A 27496-nucleotide genomic window follows, 5' to 3' on the forward strand; every position below is an offset into this window, starting at 1 on the left:
CAGCCTGCCTCCGTCGTCCCTGGCCGCGACAACTCCAACCATGACCCCGTCTCCCGTCTGCTACTTGTGAGTTGTGTTGGGATTTCTCCGAAGAGGAGAAGATGATGCAATACAGTAGAGATAGTATATGAAAAATTAGGGACTCTTTTAGCTAGTAAACGTTCGCTAGAAGGGGGTGGCATTTGCGAACGCTTAGATAACAATTTTGGTTGTATGGGATTGATAGTTTCTTGAGAACAACATAACAATTTCTTCTTTACTGTTATCACCGTTTGATCTCGTGTCGCAATTAAGACTGTCAGCAAAATACATTCGTTTATCACCCTCTTCTCAGCTGACGTTTGTGAGATAACATCATCGAAAAACTAGGGGCTGAAAATGTTGGTGTTAAATTTACCTCAAGACTGTAAATTTGGTGAAAGTCGTGATCTTTTGTTGGAAATTCAAAGAATCAAATAATCTAGAACTGGGGTTTCTTTGTGGCAAAGGCATTGTAGAGTGAAAGGGAGCACTACTGCACTTTTTAAGGAGGCGTCGCGCTTTCTCACGAGTCACGACGCATCTCACTCGCTCATGAGACGACGACCCAAGCCAAGAACAACAAGAAGAGTCTTTCCTCACTCGCTCCTCGCCGTCTCCATCTCGCCCACGGTTGCGCTGCCGGCTTTGCTTGCCTGCTTTGCCTCGCACCTTGTTCTCCTCGTACGCCGCACGCACGCACAGCTCACTGCTTCGAGGAGGAGGGGGGACTAGGAGGCGCATCCGCTGGTGGCATGACCGCATGAGGCCGGCTGTCGGCCCCCGCCAAGAATGAGAGGCTGGGCTACCTCTCCCACCAGCGCACCGACCCACACCGCAAGGAAGACGACGCCGGCGAGGAGGCGAGGAGGAGGCGATGGGCAACTGCGGCACGCGGGAGGAGAATGCCGTCGTCGCCGCGCACGCGCAAGGTGCGGGCCTCTGCCTGGCCGGCTGCCTTTCTGTTTGTTGGAGATTTCTGTTTTCTAGAGCGGTTGGGGGCTGGTAGTTGCCGGGATCTCGGGCTGGTGGGTTCCAATTGCATGCAAGTTCATGGGATCTCTTTGTCGGTGCGGAATTTGCCAGAAGTTCCTTCTTGGTTATTCGGATTGGTGATTTTGGTAGCGAATTTAGTTCGACTTTTTTTGCCAGGGGCTGCTCGGATGAATTTTTATCTGCTCTACATTTTTGTCTTTCTTTTTCTTCTTCTTCTTCTTCAGCAGAGATTTGGCCTTAGCGTATGCATTTGCTCAAGTTCCATCCTTATTGGTGGAAGCCTTCATCTCCTTGGGTCTTCCTTCAAGTTTCTTCTTTTACTGTACTGATGATATATTTCTAGACCGCTGACCTGTGATTTCCTCTTTGATGCATTTGCTTGTTGAGCTGCCCCTCCTGTGCTTTCTCTTATCCTATCCCCTTGTTTTTCGCATCATGAATTCTGCTTGATTGGCTTCATTAGGGACATCTCCTTGCATCTGCAGTTGGGGTGCCCCCACCCCAGTGTTTACTCTCTTCGGTTTTCTGCAGAATAAAATCATGATCCTGCAAGTTGAATTAACATAATCTCTTGTACTAGTAATACCTACTTGAATCGTGTGAGCAATTTGAAGATTGTTTTTCGGTTTATTGCCTGCAACCTTGCAGTAGATCTGGTCCACTGGTCCTAACCTGTTTACCCCTTGCTCGTGTAAAATTTATACTGCCTATGAGAATTTCTTGTTAACTTTCTTTTCATACATGTATAATAACACCTTGTAAACCTGTCTTTATTTCTCACACTTGTTGTTGCTATGACATGTCTTCAGTTCAGCAGCTGCACTTGCTGCAACATTCTGCCAAGAATGCTCTTGCAGATAGGAAGCACAACCGGACCTTTTCAGACATAAGTGATCCTTCAACGCCTGGCAAAATTGAAGATACCAAGGACATTTCTATATACAACAATGTGATTGCCTTCACATTGTTTGAGCTTGAAACAATCACAAAGAGCTTTCGTGCCGATTATGTTCTTGGTGAAGGAGGCTTTGGGACTGTTTACAAGGGTTATATAGACGAGAATGTCCGGGTTGGCCTGAAATCGCTGCCTGTTGCTGTCAAGGTGCTCAACAAAGATGGACATCAAGGACACAGAGAATGGCTTGTGAGTCACCAAATTGTTCAGTATTTCCCACGATCTATAGTGTTTATTGTGTGCAGGGACATCCATAAATTTTGTACTTATACCAGAATCTGATATATCCTACTTATGCGTGCAGTCTTGTGAAATCTGCAGATGCTATGCATCTGTGGTTCATGCAGTCATGCTCATGTTTCTAATAAGCATCTTTGCAATGAAAACGCACATTGAGGACTATATGCAAAATTTGGTTGCTTAATCTGAATAACCCTTGGTGAGTTGAAATTGTAGTAAAAACACTTTATGCTGGGTATCCATCATGATCAAAATGTGGAAAGTTGATAAGATGGTAAAGGTCATTAGTATCTATCTCGTGTAATTGACATAATTATGTACTTGGTGTGCTGAGACAAGCAATATCACCAATCAATGAGACTTAACTTCGTATATTAATGTGAATGACTGCTAAGATAATGCTATTAAACTTGTTTCGGAATTATTATTTTTGCATACTGTCATTACCCTGTTAAGTCATTACTTTGCTGAAGCTCTCATTTTGCTAATGAGTTGTCAATATGTTCTGTTGTTAACTCATTCTCTGTTTCGTGGTCAGACTGAGGTTAATTTCCTGGGGCAGCTAAGGCATCCAAATCTAGTTAAGTTGATTGGATATTGCTGTGAAGATGATCACCGGCTGCTTGTCTACGAGTTCATGTTTCGAGGAAGTCTAGAAAATCATTTATTTCGAAGTAATACTTCTCGTACTGTTAGCAACTTCTCTCGCACAGTATGTTTACTCATTTTGTCGCCTCCCTTTTCTCAAATGCCATCTCCACTGATAAGAAAACCTTAAGCTGATCATAAAATGCTCAATAAAATTGACGTGCTTTTCAACTAAGCATTGTCGGTGCAACACCTCTTTCTTTCTGCCGGGATCTAAAGTAGGTGCCGTTGGCATCTTCTATCAACTTCGTACTATTTTGCAAATGATTAGTAGCGGGATTAATTCAGGCAAAATTTCATTTCAACCTAAACTTTGTAGGGCTTAAAATTTTCACCCCAGAGATTATCCAGTAAATGGTGATTTCGACATGTAATTGCTACTGCTGCAATCAGCAGTAGAATTTTGGCCTGTTTTGAATTGAATATCTTCTGTTTTTGAACTGAGTACAATTTGGTCTTTTATTTGAATGTACTATTGTTGGAAACTGTACTTAGGAGATATATACAATATTGTTAAAACTGACATGTTAATCATCCCAACTTTTCTGACTTCCTCATAGTTTAGCAACTTGAACAAGTCTTCACTTAAACATTCTGGTTTGCTTGGTTGTGGGTGGTAAGCCAATTGGTTGGCACTTGGCAGTCTTTCTGGTTCCCAATTGGAGTCTAAGGGCGCGTTCGGTGGCCCTCCGCTCCGCTCCGCTCTGCTCCTGGAGCGGACGGAGCTGGAGTTATAATCCCTGGAGCGAGCTAACAGCTGCTCCGTAGATTCTTGGATTTGAAGGAGCGGTGGAGTGCCGAACGCGGCCTAAATCTAAGACCTGTAAATATTATCATTATGAGATACAAGCATCATCATATTTTGCCCCACCCGTTGTTATGCATCCCTTCTGCATGTTACGGTGGAAGTTTGCATTATTTTGGTGCATTTATAACTGAAACTATATGCATATATTGATTAGTTAAGGCATATGCACTATACTAATCAACTGTATTTGTACTTATGCGTTGGAGTAAACTTGTATTGGTTAGGAAAGAAATTTTGCTGACCATATATCTTCGTTTTTTTCTTGTTCTCTATCAGAGACAGCATCCCCTTTACCCTGGGCTACTAGGATGTCTATAGCTTTGGGAGCTGCCAAAGGGTTGGCTTGCCTCCACAATGCTGAAAGGCCTGTTATCTACAGAGATTTCAAGACCTCGAACATTCTGCTAGACTCTGTTGAGTGATTACTTGCCCATGCCTTGTTTGTTTTCAGTTCTACGCATAACCATCGGGAATAATTATATGATTCACATAATGACATTTATCTTTGATTTGAATTGACACAGGATTATACTGCCAAGCTGTCTGACTTTGGCTTGGCAAAAGCTGGACCAGAAGGTGATGAGACCCATGTATCGACGAGAGTGATGGGAACATATGGTTATGCTGCCCCTGAATATGTGATGACTGGTACTGTCCTCATTTTGTAAATTTCCTTTGGAGTAACTAATTTTCTTAGAAGACACCGATTCCATTTTGTCCAGTCACAGAAGTACCATTTCTACTGCATGAGCTGAAACCACACATCATTTGCTCGATATAGGAGTATCATTAGCAGAATCTGACGGTGAATTGTTCGCATGTATCTGCCTAATATGAGCAGGCCACTTGACTGCTAGAAGCGATGTCTACAGCTTTGGCGTCGTCCTTCTGGAGCTGCTCACAGGGCGCAAGTCCATCGACAAGTCACGGTCCAGCAGGGAGCACAGCCTGGTCGACTGGGCCTGCCCCAAGCTGAATGACAAGAGGAGGCTTCTGCAGATCATTGATCCGAGGCTCGAGGGGCAGTACTCAGTCAGAGCGGCTCACAAGGCTTGCAGCCTGGCATACTACTGCCTGAGCCAGAACCCCAAGGCGAGGCCGCTGATGAGCGACGTGGTGGAGACCCTTGAGCCACTGCAGTTGCAGGGCAGCGATGCAAGCTTTCAGTCCATCCATGTCCCTGACTACAGGATTCACCGTAGGCTAACGGGGAACAATGTCCACTACAGGGCCATCCCAAACCCGAAATGCGCCCCGGCTGCCGTCCCGGCGTGCAGGGTGCGGTGAGAGCCGAGCCTCCTTCGTTCATGTTGCCTGGAGGAGAAGGAAATAGGTTCAGTTGTAAATTTGCAAGTCGTGGATTGCGCGTTTCGTGGGTGTGTGTGTGCACTTGTGTCGTGCGTATTTTCTTTTTTTGCATGGTTTTCCGATTTGTAAATCTGATCCGCGTGCTGCTGCTGCTTGTAAGGCCCTCTAGTTTTCTCACTGTGGTCTTATGTGAGATATTTGAATTTTTGCCACTTTGTTCATGGGGCTTCGCAGATTTGCCACTCTGAAGATTTGATTCGCACATTTGCCACTTCAGTCGTTGCATCCTTGATTAGTATGCCATTAGCCCCGGTTTAATATTTTTCACATTAACAGGCTAGTGAAAAGACTAGCTTACCCTTGTGGTTATCTACACAAATGTATCTGCCAACGAGTCAGCACTTGACCGCAGAGGGCACACGCTGGCTGTCGATAATATAGCTAACTGCGCCATGGCACCAGTTGCCTGGACGTGGCACTCGAGCGAAACCTGATCGGCTTGGAGGGTAGTATGGAACCTGAACCTGAACCTGCACATCTTTGTTTGTTTATTCTCCAGTTCAAAATTCTACAGTGGTCGATCTCTCTTCTCTTACAAATCCTGAATGTCATAGTTTGTACCAAATGACTGAAAAAACGCTTCCAAACCACATAATTTCATTCGTTGATACAAAAGGTACAGCAAGTTCTCACTGATATACATCAATCCTGCTTTCCTCGTACCAATAAAGCATGTCCATAACTTAGGATTATAACACAAAAATTGCTAAAAGAACAAACACCCAGTCAAAGCTCTGAATAATTAGGTACTGTAAAATGTATCTCTTGCATAACTGCATTTTGCCATTAGCTTCAGGCACTTCTTGTTCGCCAATCCACGAGCAGGGAGTGGGAGGCGCAGCCAGCGAACAACGACCGCACAGGTGGCGCAAGAGGTGACGGAGAGCGGGCGGAGACTGCCAGTGGTGAGCGGCGACGGCGACCTCGAGCAACGATCGACACTAGCGGCGAGTAGGCGAGCATTGCGACCAGCAAACGGACGGGGCGAGTAGGGAGCCGGAGCGGCAACCGGCGACTAACGAGCCCGGGGGTGGTGCAAGAGGTGGTGGCCAGCGCGGCGACGGCGAGCGCAGAGCGGCAGTGGGCGATCTCACAGGCGAAGCCAATGCCTGGTGCTGGTACGAACTGAGCCCCCATGGTCAAACCATACACGTACGTGTAAATCAGATTCATTCGTGTAGATAGCCACAGGGGTAAGCTAGTCTTTTCACTAGCCTGTCAATGCCAAAAAAAATTTAAAACAGGGCTAATGGCATACAAATCAAGGATGCAACGACTGAAGTGGCAATTGTGCGAACCAAATCTCCAGAGTGGCAAACCTGCGAAGCCCCACGAACAAAGTGGCAAAAATCCAAATATCTCGTCTTATGTGGTGGTGATAAGACAGAGTGAGCCCTTGCCGAAAACCAGCAGGGTTTAGCCCTAGAAATGAACTGCTGAGCTCTTATGTTGATATGCTGAAATGGAGGTCAACTTTACCTTATGAAGTGAAACTTTCTTTCCAGGGAAGGAATTAGTATGGAATGGCTTCATAAGTTTTCTGTTTCTTCAGATTGTGCAGTTGTTTAGGCTACACATCCTCATGCTACAATGATGAGAAGGACACCTTGATCTCTGCTTGCTAGGGCAGTGTCCCTGAGTCGGAAACCTAAAGCACCGCTGCCAACCCCTCATCTCCACCCTCCCTCCCTCACCGTTGCCGGAAGAAGCAGTCAGGCGAAGCCCTGCGGGCTGGTAGCAAGGCCTCTTCGGCGAATGTTGGTAGCAAGGCCTCTTCTGGTTGGTCTGGTCGGCTTTTGGTGGTGTTTGGGTGGCCTTCCCTCCTCTATGCTTCGAGGGAAACCTCGGATCATGATTCCTGGATCGGACGAACGTGACGCCTTTGGCGTCGTTTCCCTCCTTGTAGGCTTCGTATTTGGTGTTGGCCGGCTGAGGAGATCCGTGTGGCGACAACGACGATTGTGAGCAAAGTAGGATCGCCGCGTGTCCTCCCAATGTCGTTGTTTCAAGGGGCTTCTTGGGTGTGTCTGCTGTTTCTCGATGTGAGGCGAAGAAGTCGAAGTTGTGTGCTGATGTCACTATGGCAAGAATGACCAATGAAGGTTGGTTTGGTTGGCGATGCTCTTCGTTTGGTCTGTTGGACTAGGTCAATGCAAGAATTGCAACTTTATCCTGGGAAGCTTGTCGGCAAAATTGGGAGTTGCTTAGTCCTCTGCACTTTTGGTTGGTTGTTTGGCATAGGCCGACAGATTTCATGTGATGTTTATTTGAAGGGGTCTTGATAGGTTGTCCACGATAAAGTCGGAGTCACTTGCTCAGGGAGAAGTGATGACGATGACATTGCAGGCAACTTCAATAGTGTCCTTTCCTTGATAGTGTATGTTGGTCTTGTGAGTAGCCAAGTGGACCGATATGCCATTTCTTGTGGGTGTGTTGTAACAATTTTTGTCTGGGTTTTCGCAAATAAACCGGTCAACTCTCTTCTACCTTTTTAATCGGAGCCCCAAGAAACGCGGCTTAAAAGAAAAGACAACTTCAATGCCAATTTTTTTGGGGAGGCTCCTTCTGTTAAAAATTAATCGAAGTTCTAGGTTTGTCCTAAACGAAACTTCATTATGTTTTCATTAAGCTTATATTAAAATATATTAACATCTACAACACCAAATTTTATAAAATATATTTTGATATAATGTAGAATTTTATATAGATTTTTCCATAGAGTTGGTCAAACTTAAAAAGAGTTAGACAGAACTTCAAATGTTTGGGGGGGGGGGGGGGGGGAATAGCTTCTCTCGGTGTTTGACTCTTCGTCCATGGTTTTATTGACAACATGTCGTATTACTAAGAATACTAGGCCCGTAAAGGTTCCTTTTTCCTGGTTTTTTTGATTTTTTTTACAGCCTCTTGGTAAAACGACGCGTGTAATTGTTGAAAGGAGTGCCTACGATCCTGGTGTGTTCAGAATATTTTAGTAAACAGTTTAATCACGTGTCCTATGAACTGACTAGATATTTGCATGCATTCTGGAAGGCAGTAGAACAGGCAAGCGATTGGGGTTGATGACACGTGCAAACACGTGTAACTGTTTCCGACGTTCGCTTTGGTTAGTCATCGCTGTAGAATCCTGGAGAAATATCGGGAGGCAAAACAAGCACATCTATATAAAGCTTTTCTCGACCTATATCCACCGTCCCCATCTCCATCTGCCCACATCCCCCCACGTTCGCCAATGACGCCCCAGATGCGGGGAGCGGCATCGCTGCATCCGTTCTTTCCATTCTCCATCGCTGCCACGACCAGTGAGATCCGCACGAGGAGGGAGATGCATCAGGGAGGTTTCACGCTGCTCACCGGCGAAGCCCTCCGACGAGCGCAGCGGCCAGACCCAGGCGAGGTGGATTTCGTCGGTGAGGCCCTGTTCCCTTCCTCCTCTTCTGCGCGATGGCGAGGTGGATTTCGTCAGTGAGGTCCTGTTCCCTTCCTCCTCTTCTGCGTGATCTGGCCCAGTGGTACGGAACCTCCCTGATTTGGCTTTCTTTTTGCACTCCACTATTCTCCGGCATGTCGTCGTTCGTCCTTTGGTTCCGTGACCTCTGCACCGAGGGGAGACTCTGGTCTTCCTACCTATAAACGTTTTGGTTCTTCTCAATGAAGACACGGCGACGAACTCCACCACGATGAACTGCTCACTTTTAGCTGAAATTCACCTTCCATCTCTATGTAATTCCTTTTATACTCTGACTGCACAACAGCTCTAGGTTCGAATTTACTCTCTCCCATAGGGTCGCCGGGATCCTGACGTTGCAAATTGCATTGCCTGACTGCCTTCTTGCTTAGATCTCTTCCTACAGATGCCTGATTCTTTTTGTTTAATGTGTTATGTGCAGGGTTATTGCCAGGAGTGGTCTTTTGGGTTTTGCGAGAACGGCGTGTCCAGGACTCCAGGTTAAAACCAGCCGCCCTCCGAGCAAGAGCACCATGTACCTCTACTACGAGGGCATGCCAGGTTTTCCACAAGCTTAGCCGCGAGTCATACGACTTCCTCCGCAGGAACTGTAACCACTTGTACTACGCTCTGCCATAATCTCCGCATCCCCAAGCTTCCAAGTAAGGGTAGGAGATTTAGCCTTTGTTCTTCTGATTAGCCACTGAACTAAGGTCTTCTTTATAAAAATTAGTCACTGGACTGTATTTGTAGGCACTGTGTGGTGGCGTTTGACACATCTTAATATCATGATTTACTATAGAAATGGCCACATATCTGTAGTATTTTTTTGTTCCCAAAACCAGAATTGGTCCAACTGTAATTTTCTTGTTACTTCTCAGAATTGAAGCTTGGTACCGATACTAGCTGCATACCAGTACCAGAAAAAAAAAATCTGATTTGGCCACACTCCATCCACTGGCTACATACTCGAAGTGGTTGTCTGGATAAATAAAATTAGCGCCCAGTTTTTCAAAGAACGTATTTTCATTTGATATTTTTTGGAAAATCCAATTTTACTTATAATTCACGTAATAAGTACGCGCAGAGTCTGTTTGGACTAGAAAATTGTAGTATCCATTGAAATTCGCCAGATAGACATACATGTTTCCACTTGAATCCAAGCAAACTATCATGTAAATTAGATAAATTGTACAATTTTTTGACTGAACCATGAATTTTTGTGATGGCTTACCTACTTTAAAAATTATAATTTATGGTCTTGACAATTGAGGTGAACATGGTCAAGTGCTGAGCAGTTTGGGGTCAGAGATTGACAATTGAGATTTCTTTTCACCAAAAAGAAAACTTTGTACCAATTATTCTTGTCTGTTTTCCACTCTGATGCTTTAGATGTTTAATGGTTTCATAGTCTTTTTGTCTATACAGTCAGTGTATTTGCTAATTGTCAAGTTTGTACAGGTTATGATCATTACCCTTCAACCGGGTTATTTGAAAGAACGTTTAATCCCTTGCTGAGCATAATTTGTGTAGGCAAAAGTAGCAATCTCATTTGTTTGTTCTATTGTCAGAATGACGGATGGTACATGGAACTAGTAGTGCATGTCAATTCAGTTGGTAATATTGTTGTACTCTAAAGGAATTACCTTATTTTGTTTCATTCTATTCATGTAGGTGCTGTGTGTTTTGCACAAGATAATTACCGTGTAGCAGGTCATGTGCAGTTTTAAATTTATTTAGCACAAGTGTGCATGCACACACACACACATATAGAGTATAGATCTTTTTGATAGTGTGGCTGTTGTCCTTTATTTACCAGCTTAATATGATTGCTGCCTTGGTCTACTTTATTATTCATAAACGATGATAGGTAGCAATTTTCTTATTCAAGAATAGTTTTCTTTGCAAAGTTGTGTAGAAGAGCGTCATGCACATTTTTCAGAGAGTATTGACATCTGAGAGGGAGGTTCACAGCAAAAAAGAGAAGGGCTGCTTCTTATGCTTCCATGTCATTCTACCTTCAGTTTTGGTAAACAATGTGTGAGCCCAAATATTCAGATCCCAGTGAGCTTTCACATTTAGTTTGACGGAAGCATGTAAAAGTGCACCCAGCAATATATTTTGATGGCACTTGATTTAAAATTATTAAGTGCAGCTGATTGCATAAGATGGTACCTTATGGAAGAACCAAGCACTTAAAGTATATTAGTGTTAGCACTCAGAGTCAGGCAACTGTAAGAATTTGCTGGGTTTAGTTGGTGTTACCTTGTATAATAAGATGGATAAGGGTCGGAGTACTCGCCCAAGTATTTATTTTGATATTATAATTTATATATACGACTCTGATATGCGATAGTGGCTTCCATTTTTAATACAATAGTTGATGTTACTTTTCTGGGATTAGATGGAAGAGGTGAACATTCACTTTATATAATATTCCCGTTCAAGTCCATAACTGATGGAAGAAGTCAGGGTTAACTCTATGTTTCAGGTCCCAAGCTTCAACAATTTATTTGTAATGACACAGTTGATCTTGGCTTCCTACTCTTAAGAGTTTATTTGCTCTAACAAGGTATAAAAGAGACACAGACAATCTGCACATATCCTAGCCTACCAGGGATGGATTAATGACTAACTGAGCTTTTTCCTGGCTTTGACTTCAGAGATTGTAGTTAACTCTGTGCCAGGAATATGTAGTTTGGGATTGGTTTTACTACTGAATATATATATAACTTTAGGGCAACTCTTATATTCACTTAGATATTTTAGCTAGCTGAAGAAAAGAAAAAATACTTTTTGAATGTGCTATGATTATGCCTGCCCAAGATAGGAAGGGTGATACTTTATTTCCTTTTTGTTTTGTTGAAATCTAATCTATCTTGGAAAATGCAACTTTTGATGTATATTTGTTTTACTATCTTTGTTTTTGTTTGAATATTGTGAATGAGCAGCATGAACACGGCGTCTAGAGGAGCACACATAGCAATGGAGTGATGATTGATGAATGATGCCTTCGTTTTCTAGATGGCAAAACTTGTATAAAACACAGTCAAATGTATGTACCCCAAAACAATCTGACTAGGCAAAAGTAAATGAGTATATCTTGATTGGTGCCGAACATACAAAATTGTGGATACAACAATGGAGCTCTGTGGAGCAAGTGAGCAACTAGCACTTGCTATTTACCAGTTTATATAGATGCCACCTTTAGAGGGCCACTAAATATACTAATTTCAGGTTTCAGCCCATTAAAGCAATGCAATAACTCTGTACCTCCTCTCTTGTACATTCTTATTTCTTTTTACATTACTATTCTCAAAATAGTGCAACGACGGGGTAACAAGATGATGAGTACGGTTACATGTACCGACCAAGTCGGCTTATTCATTCTCTTGACACTGCTGGATTTGTCTTGTAGTATGTGGCACTTACACAATTCTATATACTTGTTTCAAACCTTCAAAGATCATTTTTGTTTTGTAAATAGGCTTTATCCCAGTATTCTGGCATCACTTTAGTAGCAAGTAGATGTGTCTCTTTATCCCTGATTGCATTATGTATAAACTTTATGGATAATTAACCATACACGATTATTTGACACATTCTCAGAAAGACAGAGACATATCCGCACAAAACATACAACAATTTTGTTAGCTTATCAAGAAAAACAATTCCTAAGAAAATCAGTGAGGCGCGGCGTGCCGCCGCGCACTACTCGCTAGTATATAACACACCCGAAATGATCTCCGTTATACTAGTACATGTGGAGTTGCTGTCCAGTCCCTGCCAAACCCAATTGTCACTTTGCTAGCTCCAAAAAGGGTGCAGCTTTGCTTATTTTCCTCTCCTTCCCTATTTGCATCCTCCCCAAGCCCAGGCAGGCATGGCGCACCACGCGCCGTCCAACTCTCTCATACTCTTCCTGGTCCTCACTTCCATCCAAGACGGCAGAGGTGCGACGTCGCGTCCATCGCCGGCGCCGGCGGGATACGTGCCGGTTCGCGCCGTGGTGTACCGATCGGTGGCGCTCCCGGCCGCGACGGTAGCCGCCGCCGGGGACGAGGCGCCGGGCGGAGGAAGTTACGAGCCGTTCCAGCTGTGCATGGGGTGCCGGTGCTGCGCGGCGGCAGGGAGCGGCGGCGCGAGCAGCTCATGCGTGGACACGCGGTGCTGCTACGCCATCGACTGCAACGTCCCCGGCAAGCCCTTCGGCGTCTGCGCCTTCTCCCCCCGCACATGCGGCTGCGGCGCCGGCGCCGGCGCCGGCAACAACTGCACCGCCACCTAGGGACACCGATCAGCCTCGTCACCGTTCAGCCAACGATCGTCCTCATCAACCTGCTAGCTGTTTTCGACACGCTATTACTTTTACTTCAATTTGGAAAAAAGGTTATATGCCTACCAAATGGCACTGCAGATATAGCTCAAGATTTGTTTTTTATTTCCTTGTATTACTGATGTCAATTCTTTTGGGTACTGTCGAAATAATTTTGCTCGTCTCTAGAGAGTTGGCAGCTGTTGCATTTGACTCATTTTGCCCCCTTCTCTGCCGAACAAAAATTTCGTTGTTGACTCGTTGCAAAGCATCGCAAGATAGAGAGACAGGTACCAGTACCTAACCTTCACTTTCCAAAGCACTGACTCTTGCACGCACCAAAAAAAAAAGTTGCACTGACTATGACTGCACTCATGTGCCTATACGGGCATATATGAGTCACCCGTCAATAATTGTGCAATCGTGCATGGTCATTTGATGCCAAGTGGCACGACGAAATATGCACCAAATCTCCATCAATCAAATGCCAGTAAGCTCTGGCTAGCACTCAAGCCTCCCTCTGCTTTTTCCAATCAAAAATCAAATCTTTTCCTTCCCTTTATTCTCCAAAACGAAAATCATTGGGGAAATAAATTCGATTGGCACGCAAGGGAGAATGGCCAGTGCGATATATTCTTACGACGAACAAGTGATCTCCCGACACCACTACATCAGATGTGCGATATATTCTTACGACAAAGCGATACCTCCACATCAGATTTGGACTGGACGCTACCAGGTCCGTGGAGAATAAGAACCACACCGCGCAATCAAGGACAAGCAGTCGCAAGGCTTATTTTAGGCAAGAGTGGCAACGGATGAAAATTAGAGAGTTCATCAGAAATACATTTATCTGGCTAGGAGAAAAGAGCGCGGTACTCGGTGGCCTCATGAGCCATTTCTTCCATGCTTCTATCTTTTCTTTCAACGTCCAGGTCAAGCTTCTCCTTCATTTCCTTCTCTTTCACGTCAATCTGTTACAAGGCAAAATGACAAGCCTTATGTCAGAATCAACCAGAAAAGAAAACTGGATCAGATAATATCAACGGAACACCAAGGTCATTTTACCGCATCATATATTTCATCGTTTTTCTCAAAATCTCCTTTCTTCCTGGGGATGACGTGGATGTGGACATGGGCAACTGTTTGGCCAGCCTGAGGACCATCCTGATAAGTACAAATAGCTATAATTCAGCAGCTGCTCCTTCCGCCATTGATTATTGTGACTTTGTAAGGCAAAGGTGAACAAAGTAACCAAAGGCAAAACCACAGTAATCAAATGTAACTTGTTCCACAGCTAACACATTCTATTTTGTTGTGTACCACAACAGGAAAATCAATAAGGTGAACCCCTTTAAATTGTACTACCTCTGTTCCTAAATATAAGACGTTTTGGTAGTTCAAATTGAACTATCAAAACGTCTTATATTTGTGAACGGATGGAGTAGAAGCAAACTACATAAAATTTGGACGCTGAGCTATTCACCACATAGATATAGACTTTACCTGAATTGCGAATGTGATGGAAGAAGCTTCGTGGTACTGCTCGAGCTTTGCACCAACTTCTTTTGCAGTTACCCACAAATCACTAGTCTCATCAGAACTTAGATCAGCAAATCGTTTCACCTCGCGTTTGGGGCACACGAGGACATGTGTGTATTGTCAAGGTAAAATGGTATATACGATAAAACATGTGTTCTCGTCATATGAAACTTTAAAGCGTAATAGATGCTAAACTCCAAATGATAAATGTTGTGAACAGCTGAACGGCAGGACCAAAAAAACAATGGGGTATTACCTCAAGTAAAAGTTATATACCTGGAACTAACTGCTGCATACAACTCGATTATATTTTCATAAGAAGATGAAGATCAATTGGTTGGGATGACATGACATTTAATATTACTACTTTTAAAGAATTAATGACGGATGTTTCAACCGTTTTTTATAAGCCACTCACATACATGAAACCAGATTCTAGTATCGACATCCTTGATATCTCGATTTTATTTATATATCAATGCAAAAGACTATGAAAATATGCAGCAATATATTCTCCAATTAATAACAAAAATCAGTCATCCTTTTTTGTTAGAAGTGTTTGGACTGTATCCATGAGATTTAGCAGGCATAAACAAGCAAGTGAATCAAAGTAATCGATAGTATGACAAAACCAGGAGACCCCATCCAGGCATGTCCTCATTAGCACTCTCATAACTCTAAATCTCAGAAATGTCTTTGCCAAATCAAAGGATATGACCTGCAGAGTAAGATTGACATAGATAAATACAAAATAGCAGCCAGAAGTACAAAAGATACAAATCTAAAAATACAAATAGCTGTTGTACAAAATGGTAACAGAAACAAATCCACCATTCATGAACATGGTGACTTGTACGTAAGAGTCAAATGTGATTGAATGGAATGGATTTGCAATTGTCCAAACAGATAACTTAAACGGTAAGAACTACATAGGAAGGCACGAATGGGTAACTAAGAACTATAAAGGAAAGCATGCATTGCAGGATCCTGAGATTGAGGACTAGGAACCCTGAGCCGATAAAACAAAACAAGGCACCGTGAGAGGGATGCATAGCATCCTCTTAAGCAAAGAAAAAAGCTTGACTGCAGAGTACTTAGTCAAATGTTTAGGCTTCGGAAAAGGGGATCCATGTGCCCAAAAATACAGAATGAAACCCCGTGCCACTACTTGTTTTTCCCAGGTTAACGTTGATGCTAAATAACTGCAGAAGATCTCCATTCTCGAAGCTGGGCATAACTCCCCGAAATAAACGAAATTGGGATCTAATCTATCTAAGACGATCCAGCTAGCACCCCTTCATCATTTTGGATAGAAGTAGCGGCATGTGTTGCCAAGATGGTGGATTCAGACTCATTGTTGTAATACTTTGTAAGGTCCTGAGAATAATCAATAAAGTGGCCGTATGCATCTCCCAGATGCAGAGGCCGGGGTCATCCTCCTTTTCTAAAAAAAAAAAAATCTAAGACGATCCAGTGTGTTAAAGTTATTTACATGGTGGTCTGAACTCTGAAGAGTGAATTTCTCATCTATCATCTGGTCTACACAAAAAATCTTAAAATGTGTCATTAGCCGCATTCGCAAGGGCGGGCTAATTTTTCTAAGCATGTGTCACATGCTCACGTGCGATTCATCGAGATATGCGTGATGCTAAATCGGGAGCGGCAGACTGGCATTAAATAGTTACAGCAAACAAAACCCTAGAGGCCAGGCAAGGGGAAGGTGAGAAGAAGGCGTCGAGACTACCAGGGAGGAGGGGGCGGAGGTTGACCATGGCGTAGGAGAGGGGCGTGGCGTGGAGGACCTCCCTCGCGTCGATCTTGTACGGCCCGAACTTGTACTGCGGCGGCGGCTCCTCCATCCTCGAGGGCAGCTCGGAGGTGGGAGCGGGGAAGACGAGTAGGAGACGGAGCTGGGAAGCGGACGCAGGCAGCAAGGAGGCCGCGGCGGCGGGGCGATTTGGAAGACCGTAGAGGGCGGAGAGCGCAAGGAGCAGCAGCAGTACAGCCGGCCGAGAGCAAGAACAGCGAGTTTTATTTCTTTTGTTTTTTTAGAACAGCGAGTTTTTTTTTTTTTTGAGGGAGGGAGTTTTTTTAGATGCATTGTCTCTTACTACCTCCATTCCTTTATATAAGACTCCCTCCATTCCTTTATATAAGGTGTATTTGTTTTTTGATAAAATTTCAAAATATAAGGTGCATTTCTTCTAAGTCTTCATAATTTCCTTGTTAGCCTTTAGAAAAAAGGAAAATATCTCTCTCCTGATAGCAAAAGAAGAAAAATATCTCTCTGTCGATTGCATGTATCTCATACTTTCCTCGACTAACTAATTTACTTGCCAAGGGTAATTTTGTCTTAACATGTCTATAATTCTGGCCTTGGTCATCGTGTTAAAAATAATACACCTTACACAAACGAATGGATGGAGTATTTATTAAGAGAGAATTCCTTATTTGGTCCTTTCTTAAATTTGCTTCCCTATTTGACCCGAAAAATACTATTCTTCCCTTTATGACACTACATCTTCATTTGTTCCTTATTTGACACCCTTTGTTTTGCCCACTAACATCATCAAGTGAGACATGAAAAGACGTTTTTGCCCCTCATGAAGATAGTTGATGTATACGTGCAGTTTTCTGATGTATTTATAATATTTAGTTAAGCTGATGTATGATGGTTTAGTAAAGGTGGTTAGCACTAATAAAGAATGTGGAGTCTTGAGTCAAAGTCTATGAGTCAGCATCGAGTGCTTAAACAGACAAGTGTGTTAGTTTTATTTTCTCAAGGATGATCTTAACAAATTAGTTTAGGGTTGGCCTCACTGATCATGGATTGTTTACCCTCTAAGTGGGAGAATACATTAAACTTGCACCAAGATGATAATCGTTAAGAAACCTCCATGCCATATCTTGCATTACCAAACCCATGAATCTCCCTTCATGGTCGCAACAAATAGTTGTCGGTGCTTCCTTTGCATCGCACAGATGAACTGCTGCATCTACATGGAGCTTGCGATAGCCCAATGTAGGTGGTGTCCACGTTCTCTTCCCCCTGTTCGTCACTGTAGGTCCCACTTTTGCCTTCTTCGGAATCAGGGACAGGTGATTAAAAAAATTCTGAACAGAAGTTATAGTGGCCATCGGGGACTAAAAGATATGTTCGTGAATAGCCTTCCTTCGTACCCACCACACTGAGCAGAGCATAACCAGTAGAGTAATGAACTCAATTTCCTTCATTGAATCTTTCATTTGCAAGAGCCAGATCCTAGCATCCAGACATCTGCATGATAACATGACATCAACTAGGTCATCATCAAGCAGTGACCAAATGCACTTAGACATAATACAATCAATTAAGGTGGGCCTCCAGTTGTGCTCAGCTGCCTTACATATAGGGCAAACACTAATTTCTGACATGTTTCTATGGGCTCGGACATCTTTTGTCAGAATTGAGTTTCTCGCCAACCTCCACAAAAATTCTTGATCTTGCCCGATGAGGGAGTCCTGGATTAGGGGGTCCTCGTCCAGACTACTGGATGTGGGTCGGACTGATGGGCCGTGAAGATACAAAGCAGAAGGCTTTCCCCCGTGTCTGGGTAGGACTCTCTTATGCATGGATAGCAAGATCGGTGTCCGGATATGTAATTTCCTTCTTCCTCGAACCGACTCTGTACAACCCTAGGCCCCTCCTGTGTGTATATAAACTGGAGGGTTTAGTCTGTAGAGGCTATCAGAATTCATACAGGCTAGACATCTAGGGTTTAGCCACTTCGATCTCGAGGTAGATCAACTCTTGTAACCCCTATACTCATCAAATACAATCAAGCAGGACGTAGGGTTTTACCTCCATTAAGAGGGCCTGAACCTGGGTAAACATCGTGTTCCCCCTGTCCCCTATTACCTTCGATCCTCAGACGCATAGTTTGGGACCCCCTACCCGAGATCGTCCGGTTTTGACACCGACATTGGTGCTTTCATCGAGAGTTCCTTTGTGTTGTCGATATAAGGATCGATGGCTCGCCTTGTCATTAATGATGACATTACTTCTGGAAGGACCCTAACTCCAAGACATGTCCTCCAGCTCGATGGTTTTACCATGGGCGCTCGCTCGGTCGTTAAGCCAATGGCGGCCCCCACAACCGCCAAACATCATCTCCGCATAGGCCTTGAACACTCCGAAAAGATGGACCTGGGAGATGTCTCATCCTTGAACGAACTGCTAGATCGCATCGCCGCCCTAGGGGTCGCAATAGACTATGATCGGCTTGGGCTTAAACCCGATCAGAGGGAGATCAAAAACCCACTGATCACCCATCTGGTAGCGGTTGTTGAGGAACAAGCCAATAATGCTTCTTCTCCTAAGTTAAGAACCAGCTATGTTCGGATTTCCGAGCCCTGCGAGCTGGATACCCATCCTCGGGGAGAGACTTCATGTCCTCCGAACATAGGATCAGGATTAATCCCGAAAGTCACCAGGACCCTCCTGATCTTGAACTAGTGACCTCAGAGATTCTTCACGCTCCGGCTTCAATCGTGGGTCAGGGGTGCTCATGACATTTCGAATTGTGGACTAAACATGAGCCCCTATGGTGGTTTTAAAAGTCATACCGAACATGCCGCCCTTCTACTTCTCATTTTCTTTTTGAGCGGCCGATAACTGAGCCTTTAAGCTCTCTATCTCTTCGGATTGTTCATCTTTTTCCTCCTCATGTTTTTTCTTCTTGGACGTGCTCATTGCGACCTTTTTCATTTCTGCCAGTTCGGCGGTGACGGCATTCAGCTGCATCTGGTTTGTCTTCAGCTCCAGGGATAGCGTAGTATTCTTCTCTTTGAGAACCTGCAGGTCATATCGATCCTTAAATCGGTTTGCTTCAGCGCTTCAAGTCTCGGGGGCTACTAGCATATGGCTATCAAAATTGCACAAACTTTTACCTGTATATCCTTTTAGAACAGCTGAGTGACTCCGGCAAGTCCGTCTCGAGCGGCCCGGATATATGCGTCCACGGAACTAAATGCGGTAAATTCCTGCTCGGAAAAGGCTAGAGCGCGCATGGCCTCTTTTAGTTGAAGGTGATTCATTATGCCCTCCACCTCGGAATTCGTGACGGATACGTCATTCGAATCCTCATGAGGCCGTGGAACCGACATTGCATCGGCCCTCATCCTAGTTGATGAGTCCGGCGCTGGATTGGCTGACATTTAGCTAGCAGGGCATTTTCCCACAGTCTGCCGTGTGCTTCTCCTAAATCAAGAATAAAAAGGGACTTTAGCGATCCAAACTCGTGCCCAGGCATGTATCAAGCAGACATACCTCTTGGAAGACTGTGAGGCCTCTACGGCGCTCCCGGTCTCCTTTCGTTTTGAACGATTACCCTGCGCAGGGGCCGCTCTCGAAGGGGTGCGGCCTGCCGCGTGCCGATCCTATAAAGTACGGTTTAGTATAAGGGATAAAGCCGCAAGTGGGGATTTCTTTTTTACTTACGATGGAGAAAGGATAGGGATGGGGGTAGTCTGATGTAATAGCCACATTCGAGTCATCAAGGCTCGCTTGATAAAATACCCCATCATCGAACTCTATGTATATATCCGGACCCTCGCAGAAACTAGGGTCTTCATCGCGATTGTGATCCTCTGGTTGTGGGGCAGGACAGTGAACGTCCTCAATCATCTTCCTCCATGACTGTTTTGTAACAACAAAAAACAACTGGATTAGCATGTCGTGATAGCAATAAAGCGACACAGGTAATCAAAATCCTACCCATTCAATGGGTTGTACATGGAGTAACCTTCCCGGTAGTTTAAGCGAAGGAAATCTTCCTTTTTGCCCTTGTACAAATCGATCAGGACCGTGGCCAGTTCGGTTGGGGTATCCGGACCCTTGCGTCTGTAACGAGACGCATCATCTTCTCCGTTGTAGCACCATAAGGGAGTTACTATGGAATGGAGGGGCTAGAGGCATCTTTTTATTGCAATGGGCATAACCTCAATTATCGAGAGCCCGGTATGGGCTAATAATCTAACCTTGCCGACCAACCTTTTTATTTCCGTGCTGTCCAAATCCTTGGGACTTCGGGGACGCGGTTGAGACACTTCTTCAAGGGAGCGCTGGAAAATTCGGGAAGGCCATGCCGAATTGAGTCCGACAGTGGGACGACATCCATGTAAAACCACTCTGTAGACCACTGTGGATATGTCTCTTTGGGAGTTCCAATGGGGTATCCGGATCTAGCTATACGCCATACTTTGGCACCGCCCACTTCAAATATGGAGCCTCTTCGATGGCGGGGGACAAGACACAAAACTTTTTCCACAGTTTAGAATGGGCCTCAATGCCCAAGAACAGCTCGCAGAGGGCAACGAAACCTGAGATGTGCAGAATCGAACCTGGGGTGAGGTTGTGCAGCTGGATGCCGTAAAAATCCAATAGACCCCTGAGAAAGGGATGGATTGGAAAACCTAAGCCCCGCAAAAGGAATGGAACGAAGCACACTCTTTCCTCCCTATTGGGGTTGGGGAAATTTTCAGCCAACACATCGTTGCCTATTGAGGCCAATCCCGCTCGAACAGAGACTAGATCTGCGAGGGGAAGATATCCCTGCGTCTGGAGCCGACTCAGCTGAAGATGATGCACTGAGCAGCTCTGCCAATCGCCCTCTTGAGGGCCATGGGGGCGCGAAGAAGAGCCTGGGGCGCTGGCCATGTTTGGAAGTTTTTTTGTGGCTGATCTTGGTGTTTCTTCTGCGTGATGTGGATGGCACTTTGAGGATTCAATCTCTTTATATAGGCACCATCGCTGCATGGCCGGGTGTTTTCTTTTTAATAAAAAATGGTGGACCATTCGCATTCGCCCAGCGCGTGGAAATCGAGGCGATAGGGAAGGATTCATAAAGACGGAACAAGGAAGCCATGGCCGAACTATTGTCTGCCCAGTATACGGTGAAGTACCAGCCTTGCAAAAGCTGAAGACGTAAGCCAGATACTGCGTCGTCATTTGAAGACTAGTTCGGGGGCTACTGAGGGAGTCCTGGATTAGGGGGTCCTCGGGTGTCCGGACTACTGGATGTGGGTCAGACTTATGGGCCGTGAAGATACAAAGCAAAAGGCTTTCCCCCATGTCCGGGTAGGACTCTCTTATGCGTGGATAGCAACTTTGGTGTCCGGATATGTAATTTCCTTCTTCCTCGAACCGACTCTATACAACCCTAGGCCCCTCTGGTGTGTATATAAACTGTAGGGTTTAGTCCGTAGAGGCTATCAGAGTTCATACAGGCTAGACATCTAGGGTTTAGCCACTTCGATCTCGAGGTAGATCAACTCTTGTAACCCCTATACTCATCAAATACAATCAAGCAGGACGTAGGGTTTTACCTCCATTAAGAGGGCCCGAACCTGGGTAAACATCGTGTTCCCCATGTCCCCTATTACCTTCGATCCTCAGACGCATTGTGACGCCCCCGATTCAATCGTACACTAACCATGCACGCAAATGTGTACGATCAAGATCAGGGACTCACGGGAAGATATCATCACACAACTCTAAAACATAAATAAGTCATACAAGCATCATAATACAAGCCAGGGGCCTTGAGGGCTCGAATACAAGTGCTCAATCATAGACGAGTCAGCGGAAGCAACAATATCTGAGTACAGACATAAGTTAAACAAGTTGCCATAAGATGGCTAGCACAAACTGGGATACAGATCGAAAGAGGCGCAGGCCTCCTGCCTGGGATCCTCCTAACTACTCCTGGTCGTCGTCAGCGGGCTGCACGTAGTAGTAGGCACCTCCAGAGTAGTAGTCGTCGTCGACGAAGGTGGCGTCTGGATCCTGGGCTCCAACGTCTGGTTGCGACAACCAGAAAGAAAGGAAAGGGGGAAAAAGGGGGGAGAAAGCAAACGTGAGTACTCATCCAAAGTACTCGCAAGCAAGGAGCTACACTACATATGCATGGGTATATGTGTAAGGAGGCCAAATCAGTGGACTGAACTGCAGAATGCCAGAATAAGAGGGGGATAGCTAGTCCTATCGAAGACTACGCTTCTGGCAGCCTCCGTCTTGCAGCATGTAGAAGAGAGTAGATTGAAGTCCTCAAAGTAGCATCTCCAAGTAGCATCTCCAAGTAGCATCTCCAGGTAGCATCTCTAGTAGCATCGCAAAGCATAATCCTACCCGGCGATCCTCCCCTCGTCGCCCTGTGGAAAAGCGATCACCGGGTTGTCTGTGGAACTTGGAAGGGTCTGTTTTATTAAGTATCCGGTTCTAGTTGTCATAAGGTCAAGGTACAACTCCAAGTCATCCTGTTACCGAAGATCACGGCTATTCGAATAGATTAACTTCCCTGCAGGGGTGCACCACATAACCCAACACGCTCGATCCCATTTGGCCGGACACACTTTCCTGGGTCATGCCCGGCCGTGGAAGATCAACACGTCGCAGCCCCACCTAGGCTCAACAGAGAGGTCAGCACGCCGGTCTAAACCTAAGCGCACAGGGGTCTGGGCCCATCGCCCTTAGCACACATGCACGTTGCGTGGGCGGCCGGAAGCAGAACTAGCCCCCTTAATACAAGAGCAGGCTTACGTTCCAATCCGGCGCGCCCCGCTCAGTCGCTGACGTCATGAAGTGCTTCGGCTGATACCACGACGTCGGGATACCCATAACTACTCCCGCGTAGATGGTTAGTGCGTATAGACCAAATGGCCAGACTCAGATCAAATACCAAGATCTCGTTAAGCGTGTTAAGTATCCGCGAACGCCGACCAGGGCCAGGCCCACGTGTCTCCTAGGTGGTCTCAACCTGCCCTGTCGCTCCGCCACAAAGTAACAGTCGAGGGCCGTCGGGAACCCAGGCCCACCTCTACCGGGATGGAGCCACCTGTCCTTTCAGCCCCCTCATCAGAATCACTTGCGGGTACTCATCGAGCTGACCCGACTTTAGTCACCATCTGTATAGTATGTATGTATGTATAGTATATACCCGTGATCACCTCCCGAGTGATCACGGCCCAATAGTATAGCGAGGCAGACTGACAAGAATGTAGGGCCAATGATGATAAACTAGCATCCTATACTAAGCATTTAGGATTGCGGGTAAGGTATCAATGATTGTAGCAACAATGACAGGCTATGCAACAGAATAGGAGTAACCGAACAGTAACATGCTACACTACTCTAATGCAAGCAATATAGAGGAGAATAGGCGATATCTGGTGATCAAGGGGGGGGGGGGCTTGCCTGGTTGCTCTGGCAAGAAGTAAGGGTCGTCAACACCGTAGTCGAACTGGGGGGTCGTCGGCAGCCTCGGGGTCTACCGGAAAGAAGTAACGGAGGGGGAACATAATAAATAACAAAGCAATCAAAGTATCACAAAGCGTAGCATGGCAATACGCGGTGCTAGAGGTGACCTAACGCAGTAGTAGGTGGTACCGACGAAGGGGGGAAACATCCGGAAAAGTATCCCCGGTGTTTTGTGTTTTCAGACAGATGAATCGAAGGGGGAAAGTTGCGTGTTTTCTATGCTAGGGATGTGTGGCGGACGAACGGGACGCGTATCCGGATTCGTCTCGTCGTTCTGAGCAACTTTCATGTTGAAAATATTTTAATCCAAGTTACGGATTAAAAGATATGATTTTCTACAGATTTTATTAATTTCTGGGATTTATTTAATTATTTAAATTAACTCGAAAAATAGATTAATGACATCAGCATGATGTCATGCTGACATCAGCAGTCAACATAGTTGACTTAGTCAACCTGACCAGTGGGTCCCACTGGTTAGTGACACATTTAATTAAACATTTTCATTAACCTAATTAGTATTAATTAGGGGTGTGGACCCCACTGTCATACTAATTAATTAGTTATCTAACAGTTTAATTAGTTTAGCTATTTAATTAGTTTAATTAATCAAAATTAATTAAGTTAATTAATTAATTAATATTTATTTATTTTTATTATTATATATTTTTTTATTTAACTCTTTTTTTTTATAATCGTTCTGGGGCTGGGGCCCCCATGTCATTGGCCCCAGAGGGCCTAGCGGGTGCTGGGTACGGGGTGCGGGCGTAGCCCGGCAGGGCGACGGGGGTTATCGGGCGTGGGCGCCCGTCGGGGCTGACCCAACGGAGCGTAGTTCGCTCGGGCGTGGGGGGGCGAGGCCGTGACCCGGCGAGGCGACGGCGGCCAGGGTCAGCAGGCCATGCGGGAGGCCGGGGGAAGCGGGTGGCGCATGTGGGGAGGCCACGCAGCGGGGTGGGGGGGCTAGAGGCCCGACTGCTCCGGCAGAACCGGGAGTTGGCCTTGGCCACGGCGGGAAGCAGGCGGGGCTGGGCTCGGCGGGGACCGAAGCCATGGGCGCGCGTGTGCCGGCGAGCGACAACGCGGTGTAGGCGGACGGGCGAGGCACGGTGGCGGTGGCAGCCAGAGGCGGGCGCGTGAGGCATGGCCCCGGGCGACGAGCGCAAGAGCAGGGGAGGTGGGCGCGGGTGATCCCCCGGTTGGCCCCGGGCACCGGTCGGGGCGGAGGAGAGCGCCGGCCAAGGCGGACAGGGGGGCGGGAAGGGGGAAGAGGGGAGCGTGCATGCGCGGCGAGCATGCATCGGGCGTGGCCGGGGCGGTGACCGCGGGCGGGACGGAGTGCGGGACAGAGAGGAGGGGAGGTGCTCACAAGGGGGAGTAGGGAACGGGCAGCGGGCTCGGGGAAGTTTGGGGAGGCCGACGGGGACGAGCGACGGAGTGGAGGAAGGACGGCGAGGTGGCGGCGTCTTGGCGTGGGGCGGCGGCGCGGTCCTGGCGGCGACGGACGGCGACGGGGCGCAGCGTCGGGGTCCTCCTCCTCTCGATCCCGATCCAATCGGGGGAGAGAGGGGAGGGGTCGAGATATTTTCGAGGAGGGTGTGGGTGTCGGTGGATGGACCGGGTGAGGAGTGGGGGGTTAAGGAGCGCGGGATGGGCCGGCCGGCTGGGCCTGGGGGGTTTGGCCCAGTTGGGCCACGGCCCAGGGGGGTTTCCTTTTTTTGTTTTTTGTTTTGCTTTTTCCTTTTGTATTTTCTTTGTTATTTCTTTTCTGTTTAAATTCAATTTAAAGTATTTATGCATTTTATAAAAATGTGTTTAATTCACCATAATTTCCATTGCAATATTTGGCACCCACCGAACATTTTTGTTTAATATTTTTGAAACTTTTGCCGTTTGACATTAATTTGAATTTGAATTTGACGCGGTTTCGAATTAATCCGAGATTAGTAATAGTAATCGCAGATGACATGGCATCATTAGGAGAGTTTTACTGTAGCATGATTATCCGGGCGTTACAATTCTCCTCCACTACAAGAAATCTCGTCCCGAGATTTAAGAGGGGAGTAAGGGGGGAAGGTTTCGTAACGAATCTAGCGGGTCTTCTCATCCTGGCTTGCTCTTTTCGAAGAGGCCGGTCCAATACATTGATGTCTTCATTTCCCTACTTCAGGTCATCATGATGAAGTCGGTGTCTTTTCTTTTTCTTTTTTTAGGAACTCCATCGTATTTACGAAAGAATAAAGGGTGGGCATGCTGGGAGAACGGACGTCGGCAAGGTTGGCTATCGGGTCGACAACAACGAGGGAGGTGGCAGAAAGCAACTCTCGAATTGAATCTTAAGAAAATATCGAGAACAAAGTAAGGGGGTAACCTAGGAAGTTTCGAGCGGGCAGGCAATCGTTCGATGCCTGTTATAGGGCGTGAAAGGGTCAAAACAACGGGAATAAGTATTGTGTCCAATATCAGACCTAAAGGTGGCTCGTGAATTACATAAGAAGTCAAGCGCGAGGAATAACTTTGGAAACCCGGGGTGTACAGGAGAGTCAGGTTTCGATCCTGTGGAACTGTGGGTTATGGGCCCACCATGTGGGTTAAAAGTAGAAAGGGCGGTAATGTCTCGCACGATCATGTAAGCAAGACATGTTAGAGGATAGCCTATCAGTTATGTCGGCAACAACATCGGTACCAAGGGCGAGGGACGAAGAGAACCATTTTCCTGCTCGTTGAACGAGGTGGACCAATAGGCAAAGTTCTCGTCCATCGGCGGTTAGCGGAAAGTCGTCAACAGTAGAAACAGGGTCTCACTGACAGAGTTGTACACCGAGGTGTTTTACATAAGCAGAAGAATACTACTGCTTATATAATATAGATTACAAGAAGGGTTAAGCAAACCAATGGAAAGGAAATATGATTACCAGGTTTAATCAGAACAATGGGGAGGAAAATGTGTATACACACATATTTCAGGGGTATATCCTTCCCAAGGACAAGCGGAGCATGATATCCATGACAGGATATAATGTAGAAAACTCTTTAGGTAAGGGGAGAGAAATTTCATGACATTACCCATTCAGCGGTATTTGGATAATTGAGCAGGAGACATTTAGCATTGGGCTTCAAATGTTCCTGTTGAAAATCGGAGTACCATAGACATGCTTCGAGATAGCACTGACATGGTTTCAAGCAAAAGGTCAGACTCTGGATACACAAAGGATTCATTAGGAACAACTTATAGAATAAGTCTTACCATTTCCTCATGGAAGAATAGATAACCTTGCTAAAAAGGATACTACAACAATAGGTCCTCCACCCAGGGGGAGGGGGTGCTAGGCATAACATCATGTTACCAGGTCATCAAAGGACCAACATCATAACTCTTGGAAAGTTGTCCCAACCATCATATCTGACCGAGATTCAGATCCGATTGGTGTCATGATACCTCAGACTCAGGATGTCCGAGAAGAAAAGGTGCAACACAAATAGATGAAATGACATTTCAAGATTCTCAGGAAATGAACTATGGGAGCGGGTTCTTGAAACAATAGTTCATCATTAAACCAAGGAGGGGATGAGAAGGTGGCTCATGGGCTCAGCGACAATTCATCGAGAATTCCAAACGGATGGCTTTCCACAATTATGTGAACAAGGAGATAACATTTGTCAGATCAAATGGTAAAATGATGTATGCTCGAGGAAAACATGCACAATTAAACATTGGTTGAAGGTGCGCCCGAAATATGGGTTGGGTTGCACGACCAATGTCAGAATGGTGATTCAATAATTAATAGTCAAAGAATGAATGGCCGACCATTAACTCCAAAGCAATATGGTTGCTAGCAGGGCAGAATCCAAACAGCACCGCTCAC

The 27496-nt window shown here is 45.7% G+C and overlaps 3 protein-coding genes across 3 annotated transcripts; 2 read left to right on the top strand and 1 right to left on the bottom strand.

Annotated features, from left to right (window-relative positions):
* Positions 1-535: 535 nt before the first annotated feature.
* On the top strand, positions 536-5244 carry LOC123086430 (probable serine/threonine-protein kinase PBL8). Its single transcript, XM_044508200.1, has 6 exons — positions 536-950; positions 1824-2158; positions 2748-2883; positions 3942-4078; positions 4190-4313; positions 4507-5244. Exons 1-6 carry the CDS (start codon positions 896-898, stop codon positions 4950-4952), a joined length of 1233 nt encoding a protein of 410 aa, XP_044364135.1. The 5' UTR covers positions 536-895; the 3' UTR covers positions 4953-5244.
* Positions 5245-12108: 6864 nt separating this feature from the next.
* On the top strand, positions 12109-13010 carry LOC123086432 (uncharacterized). The gene has a single exon (XM_044508202.1). It carries the CDS (start codon positions 12362-12364, stop codon positions 12764-12766), a length of 405 nt encoding a protein of 134 aa, XP_044364137.1. The 5' UTR covers positions 12109-12361; the 3' UTR covers positions 12767-13010.
* A 382-nt stretch (positions 13011-13392) lies between these two features.
* Positions 13393-16410, bottom strand: LOC123086431 (bifunctional bis(5'-adenosyl)-triphosphatase/adenylylsulfatase FHIT). Its single transcript, XM_044508201.1, has 4 exons — positions 16078-16410; positions 14300-14446; positions 13862-13960; positions 13393-13767 (listed from the first exon to the last, which is right to left on the bottom strand). Exons 1-4 carry the CDS (start codon positions 16192-16194, stop codon positions 13651-13653), a joined length of 480 nt encoding a protein of 159 aa, XP_044364136.1. The 5' UTR covers positions 16195-16410; the 3' UTR covers positions 13393-13650.
* Between the last annotated feature and the right edge of the window lie 11086 nt (positions 16411-27496).

This window comes from Triticum aestivum, chromosome 4A, assembly GCF_018294505.1.
Source record: "Triticum aestivum cultivar Chinese Spring chromosome 4A, IWGSC CS RefSeq v2.1, whole genome shotgun sequence".
In the NCBI taxonomy this organism is placed as follows: domain Eukaryota; kingdom Viridiplantae; phylum Streptophyta; class Magnoliopsida; order Poales; family Poaceae; genus Triticum; species Triticum aestivum.